Genomic DNA, 7,429 nt, shown 5'->3' with positions numbered 1-7,429 from the left:
AATGGAGATCTTTTTTAAAGGTTAAAAACTCATTCAATTTTATGTCTTACAGGGCTTATACTGAGTTCAATATTGTATAACTATTACCTCAACTGTGAACCTAGAAACTTCACCCACTTGTGAAGGAGATGTACTGTTGCTTTGGAGTGTGTTACTGAATATGTTAAAGCTGTAGTGAAATACTTTTTCTGATCGTGTAATTATTTAAAATGTTTTAAATGATAAAAAATAATAATAATTCTTCAAAGCATAAAAATTTGTTCCTTAATAGTTAGTAGATGTGCCAGGTATGCTGGCGCACGCCTTTAATCCCAGCACTCAGGAGGCAGAAGCAGGCGGATCTCTGTGAGTTCAAGACCAGCCTGGTCTACATAGTGAGTCCCAGGACAGCTGGAGCTAAAGGGAGACCCTGTCTCAAAAAGACCAAAAAAAAAGAAAAAAAACAAGTAGTAATTAGTAGATGTGAAAAACATTACCATTGAAATCTACCTTATGACTTTATATCCATGCTCAGATGCCAAGGAGCTCAGAAAGTAACCAACTGTGACTAGTGATAATCAAATATATAAATTAGAAACACATGCGCAAACATCTTAATGTCAATTGCATTAAAAATGAATTTTTCTGTAAAAAAAGAAGTTAAATAGACTGAAACTATAAATTCTGATTACACCATTAACTTAGCTGAATAACCTTGAAGAAGTCACTTTTCTTCTTCAAACCAAAATTTTCCTATTTATAATGTATCACAGATGACTTTTTTAGCTACTAGAATTATAAAGTGTAGAGTATTATCACAATAAACAATGAAATTCTATGGAAACATTACACTTGTACTAATTAGGAATCGGAGAGATGATAAAATATTTGGCAGAAACACTCTCTCCCAAGTTCCAATCCAAATATTTCCCAGAGCCACTCATGAGCACTGATTCAAATGGACTCTATTTTTTGTGCTCTTCTATTCTTAGTAAAATGCTCAAAGGCTGGCCATTAAAAATGAGAACAAGTGCCATCTACACAGCACATCAATCCAGTCTCTTTTGCCTCCTTTTTAGGCACTGTTTTTGTGGGGTTGTTTAATTTTGTTTTATATGGACTAAGCCAAACTATTGAGTCAAGTTTCTTCAAAGCTCAGTTCAAATCTTACTTCTTTTCATTCCCATTGTAGCATATATTTATCTCACCTCCTTTTCTCTTCCTTCCTTCCTTTTTTTTCCTTTTTTTTTTTTTTGACACAGAGTCTCATTCTGGTGGCCAGGCTGGACTTGAACTCAAGGCAAGCCTCTCAATTACGTTGTAAGTGATTGCCAGGCCCCATCCCTCATTCTTTTAAATTACACCTCTATCATAAAGAGTAAATGAGGTTTGTAAAGCTTAGTCTAACATTTGTATATGGTAAGTGCTTAACAAATTATAGTAGTTAGTATGTTGCCACACCACTAGCACTAGTCATATATCCTTCAGTTCAGTGTGTCTCATCTTAGGCTCTTGTTCAAATGGAAAATACATTTCAGTGGGTGTAAAGTGAGACCTGAGATTCTGTCATTCAAAAAGCTTCTGGTTGATGTCAATGTTGTCAATACAAGGATCATACTTTGAACACAAGAAGTGGGGTTAAGTTTAGTAAACTTTTTTTAGTGTGTATTTATTGGGCGTGGTGGCACACACCTTTAATCCCAGCACTCAGGAGGCAGAGGCAGGTGGATCTCTGTGAGAGCAAGATCGGTCTGGTCTATATAGTGAGTTCCAGGCTAGCTGGGGCTACATGGAGTCTCTCAAAAACCAAATAGAAAGTGTTTATTCATCTTATCTAGTCAGCTGGATAGAAAGCTCTCGAAAACAGATACTATTTCTTGTTTTTTCTTAGCAAATGTACCTTAGAAAAGATGCTCAATAAACATCTGTTGATTTATCATATCTGTGGTATCTAGATGATCAAGAATACCTGGGCAACACTGATTTTCAAATAAAACAGAAATATGCCAGGATGAAAAGCTTACTTGATTGCTGGAGTTACAATCACTTGCATGGAGGTAGAGGAGAATCTGGAAGAAAACTTACCTCTTCACTAGAGAGCATATAAACAATAATATGCACAAATGGTCATCAGTTCTTTGTTAAAGCATAAAGACCATTAAAGTGCAATCTTAATTGCACTTCAAATTTAGTTATGAACCTTTAAAAAAGACATGCATTTTCAGACAATATAAAGAACATTAATAAAAATTAAATGGTATATCATGAGCTTTATTTCATTTTTAGTGGCATACTTACGTTTTTCAATACCTTTAGTGTGTAATCTAAAGCTCTCAGGCTCCACTGAAATTTCAAGCAAAAAAAAGAGAAACGCCTTCCAATTTTCCCATTAACCTAGTCAGTGGTCAGTCTCCAAATTACACTGTCCATAATTATACTGATAGAAATCCAAACGAATCCTCTGTGTATTAACAAAGATCTATAAAAGCTGCCTACTTCAAGCCTTTCTTTTAAATATGTAATTATTTAGATGCTTGATTCTTTAAAAAAAAAAAACTCTTACCATCCTATAATTCAAATGGAACCAATATTCTTAAGTTCTGCTGGGAGACTACACTCTTCCTATTCAAGCTCCAGAAAAATGGTGTTGGATATATATAAAACACCTGCTTACTGAAGACTATTTAGGTAGCTTAAACTGTGACACAAATTTATTTTAATTAGCTTTTATAGAAAAAAGAACTCTTGTAAGCTACTGTGTGACAAGAAGCCACCTGTTCCTAATTCAAAGAGATCTTTCAATAAAACCACTCATCAATATTTAACTGAGTTGTTTTTAACAAATTTAGACATGTTATTAGAAGACAAAATTCTGGGAATTGCTATTAACTACAAAAAACACAGAAACAGAGACTGCCATCAAGTCCTAGACTCAAATTGGGCTTATGAGGTTTAATAAATCAATGTTATTACTTCGGAGAAAAATCATAGAGCAGTTCAGAGTCAGCCCACAGGAAAGTGAATCCTATTACTTCCATCAGAAGACAGTCTCTAGGGCAAAGCAGATTCTCTGGTTTATACCAGGCACTCTTCCTAGAAAATAATACTATCTGAGGAGAATTTCAAATTTTGTCTCTAATTAAACACAGACCCATAGCAGCCTCATGATACTCATACAAATAATTATCTATCTATCCAAAGGCACCTAACTAGCCATTAGAACCAAGTAGTTTCAGTAGGATGAGCGATCAGGACAAAGCTCAAAAGAGTCAGACTCTTGCACAGAAAAATGAAATATCAGCATCATTCCCATTCCTCCCCCCTGCATTCTTTTTTTATTTTTCTCCCTTGGCTTTCTTCAGGACTCATTTTTTAAAAGGTATTTACCAATAACCACAGATTTCACTAACTGAAATAATAGTCTCAACCAATAATTCTAGGTTCCATCTTATTAACTGTTTCATATATTCATTTGAGCATGTTTTTTCCAAAAGGCCCACACACCATCTAACTCCTAAAAGCTTACTGTTTTTATTATTACTGATAATATCATTACAGTGAGGAACTATAGTGGAATGATAACAGTGAAGCCAAACAGGCCTAAACTCAATGTGCTGTTCTACCATTTGTTAGCTGTATGACTGTGCACTCATCACTCACCTCTGCTAAGCTGCAGTTTGGTAGTGAAATTCCAATGGAGTATCACATGAAGAGTTTTTGCTGGGGTACCATACAAGGGATGCTTAATAGAGCTTAGTTTCCTTCCCTTCCTTTTTAATAAGCACTTGTTGATCTGAACTGTTAGAGTCATTCTTCTAGGAGACTGCCAGTGGCACTATTGTGGAAGTTTCCCCATTATCCTCTTACTGGTACCTTTGTCATTTCCTGGCAAAGGTCTTTCCTACTCTACTGTTTTGAAGGAAAAAAAAAAAAAAAAAAAAAAAAAGCCAACCACCCAAGTCATGGAAAGGAGAGGATTGCAGCATGGTAACAACAGCTAGCAGAAGGCCATCTCCACAGACACTTCTCCCCTCTGGCAGCTCAGGCAGCATTCCCTCCCTACAGGTTTCCCAGTGAAAGAATGACAGAAAGCAAAGCAATGGAGCAGCTCAAAGAAAAAAAAGAGGTAAACAGTTCTGTGTCCCCCTGTGCCTCCCTCTTGGGAAGAACCTTCAGGTCAGGGTCCAAACCCTTAGGAATAAACAAAAAACAAAAACAAAATAAAATAAACAAAAATTTTCCTCATATTCTTAAAGAAAACTCCTCTGATTCCTGTCCTTTCATGTCTCAACCTCTTTACCAGCCAGCCCACCAGTCCACCATGTCTTCAGTCAGTTTCCTGTGCATTAAAGGACAGCTCTTAATTAATTAGTCTTCAGAGGACCTCATTCATGCTTTTCTCAAAGAGACATAGCACTTTCCTTCAATCTGTCTCACTCTGAGGTAGGAAAATATAATAAATCTCTTTAAAATTAAAAGGAAGGAAAGACATTCTTGAAGTTTCCCCGCTACTGCATTAAGGCAGATCATTTTATTTGCGCCCCTGTGAAAATGGAGACTATTTTACTTAGATCTTCATCTTTCAGATGGAAAAAGTCACCACTATTTTACACACACACACACACACACACACACACACACACGAGAGACAGAGACAGAGAGACAGAGAAGATACAAAGAGAGGGAGAGAGAGATGAGAGACAGACGAGAGAGAGGGGGAGGACAGAGAAGATACAAAGAGAGGGAGAGAGAGATGAGAGACAGACGAGAGAAAGGGGGAGAGGGGGAGAGCGAGAGAGAGAGAGAGAGAGAGAGAACACAAAATTTAAAAACATACATCCCCTCCCCGATGCACAAATACACCCATTTCATTCTTTCTAAACAGATGTCAGGCACACTCTAGGTAAACCTGGGTTAGCACATCTGGATCTAACCCACCCTCATGTCAACCCTGGACACCAGCCTTCAAAGATCCAGGTTTAAAAAAAAAAATTACAATCATCCTTTCTGCCTCAAATACCAATTTCCACTCTATATTATTCCCTTGATGCCTTACAAACTACACTCTGCATCAGCCTTTTTGAATCGGCCATCTGGGACCATTTTCACCTTAGCTTGTATGTGTCTGAGCTGTCACCCGCCCCCCTATAACTACGTCTGAAGCCCCCTAGCGTGTTGAAGTAGCTCCTCCGCCCTGGGCCGGAGGACGCCCCCTCTGGGAGGTCGCGCCCTCCCTCGCCCCCCCCCCCACGGACGCCTGCTCTTCCCCGCGTCCTCCCGGGTGACCTCGCGGCCCCTCCTTTCGGATGCCCGGGTGCGGACAAGGCTCGGGCCCATGCCCACACACCACCCCGGCCTGCAGCTTCCCCCCCTGCCCCGCGCGGTCCCTACCAGTCAGTGTGCGGCTCGTCCACCACCAGCAGCACCTTGGCCTTCCTGGCGGCTGCCGACGAGGACGCGGGCGCGTCCACCAGGCCCGCCGAGGCGGCCGTCTGCTTCACGGCTTGGGACAGCGAGCTGAAGAAGCTGCTACCCACCGACGGCGCGGGCTGCGGCGCGGGCCCCTGGGAGGACTGCGGCCTCCGCTCGGGGCCGGGCGAGGCGGCCGGGGTGGCAGCCGAGGCCGCAGCGGCTCCGGGGCCTGGGGGCGGCGGGGGCTGCTGGGGCTCTGGGCGCTGCAGGTCGGTCATGTAGCCATTGGGCAGGTTGGCGATGAAGCTACTGTCCGACAGCCGGCGCCTCAGGAAGTTCATCATCTGGCTTGAGGGGCTGGGGGCGCGCGAAGTGGCTGGCCGGGCGGCGTGGAGCCGAGAGCGCGCGGGGAGCTAGAGGCTGAGGCGCTGAGGCGGCGGCTGGAGCGGCTGGAGCGGCCGAAGCTGGTACGTGGCGCCCGAGCCCAGAGGACAGCCCAGGCGCACTGGGCAGGGTGAGCCGAAGGCGAGCCGCTGGGCGCTAGGCTGCGGGCGGTGCTGGGGGCGTGGCTACTTCTGGCCCCGCCCCTCTCCGGAGAGCCTACCCCGCCTCTGAGAGAGCCTGGCCTTCCGGCCTCCTGAGCTGTCTGTGACTGCGTGGGCGCCAACTGTCCTCCCCGAGTGGAGGGAAGGGGATAGCCGAGTCTCCACCACCTTTCTGGTGGGAGAGAAGAGTCGTGCCCCAGATGAGGGTGAAGAAACCATTGTCACTATCTTTGGAAGAGGAAAGGTGTCAGCTTCCCTACCCTAAGGTGAGAGCAAAGAGCCACCCGCCAGTGCGCGTGTGCACGCACACATAGGCACAGCATTCGGTGAAAGACAAGAACCATCTCGTTTCCTAAAGGTGAGACAGGTGCCAGCTCCCAACCCCCAGGTGAAGAAGAACGAGCGAAGCCATCCCCGTCAACACACCATGTATGCTGAGGCGGGGAAAGCTGCCCCTTCCTCCATGCTATCTCGGGGAGAGAAGCAGGCCCTCGCCAGGAAGGGCATGTTCCGTGGCCACCCAGCATTGCGCACTGCTCTCTCACTTCCTAGAGCGGAGAGAGGAAGCCACGTGAAGGTTGGAAAGCCCTCTCAGGATCCCTCAGAGAAGGAGCGAAGGCTACCCCCTCATTTAGCTTCCCTGACATGCATTGGTTCCTTCCAGGGTCCACATTGGTCAGACCTGTTTTGACCAACTCCGTGAAGATGTATCTGATGAACACCTTCCCATGTGCACCCTCTGAATTTTGGGTGCCCTTTAGATCTTTCTTTTTACCTCTCTTCAGATATATTTGTTCCTTGCATTGTATTGGGCAAAATGCAGCACATTTACGTTACAGGCAGACCACCTAGAGTGATACATGACCTTGGACAAATTGCTCCTCTGAACCCTTCTCCACAGCTAATAAAAGGAGGTAACGCTTTTCACAGTGGTTGCAGTAAATGAGATCATCTGGCACATAGGAGATAACCCAGTGGTGGTGCCTAAATTCTTATTATCATTTGAATTGGTTTTCAGGAAGTCTTCACTGGGCTAAATGGAATCAGTGAGTGGCTTGTCACTGATGTTGGGGAGTGTTCTCTTCTTCCTACATTCCAGCTGGTGCTCAGCTTATAGGTGAACAATCCAGCTGTGAGTCACTGGTGTAAGAGAGGTCTACAGCCAATTGTAAAATCAATAACCAATAAGAATGGGAAGTGACCCTTGTCTCTAGTAAGCTCACAGTTAAGAGCTAGGAAATCTAGATGATGTATAGACAGGGGAACACTTAACCATGGTAAGATGTGAGAAATGCCGCCATGCCATTGGGCAAGGTGGTCTAGGAACACCAAAGAGAGAGATTTGTTCTGCCTCTGAGGGTTAGGAAAGGTTTCTCAGAGGATGTGATGTTTAACATAGGTCTTGAGGTATTTGTTAAGAGTTTACAGGACTAGAGAGATGGCTCAGCAGTTAAGTGGGCTTGCTGCTCTTGCAGAGGGCCCAAGTTTGGTTC

General features: G+C 43.8%; 1 protein-coding gene across 1 annotated transcript in view; it reads right to left on the bottom strand.

Moving 5' to 3' along the window:
- The window catches only part of Syn2 (synapsin II), a 192,296-nt gene extending 186,376 nt beyond the window's left edge, over positions 1-5,920 (bottom strand). Inside the window, exon 1 of the mRNA XM_008854903.1 lies at positions 5,371-5,920. Coding sequence (XP_008853125.1) covers positions 5,371-5,735 — 365 coding nt within the window. The 5' untranslated portion in view covers positions 5,736-5,920. The remainder of the gene's footprint in view (positions 1-5,370) is intronic.
- Positions 5,921-7,429: the final 1,509 nt, after the last annotated feature.

This window comes from Nannospalax galili, unplaced genomic scaffold (genome assembly GCF_000622305.1).
Source record: "Nannospalax galili isolate Female #2095 unplaced genomic scaffold, S.galili_v1.0 scaffold406, whole genome shotgun sequence".
Classification (NCBI taxonomy): Eukaryota; Metazoa; Chordata; class Mammalia; order Rodentia; family Spalacidae; genus Nannospalax; species Nannospalax galili.
The sequence above is the reverse complement of the archived record's forward strand: the minus strand, read 5'-3'. Positions and strand labels throughout refer to the sequence as shown.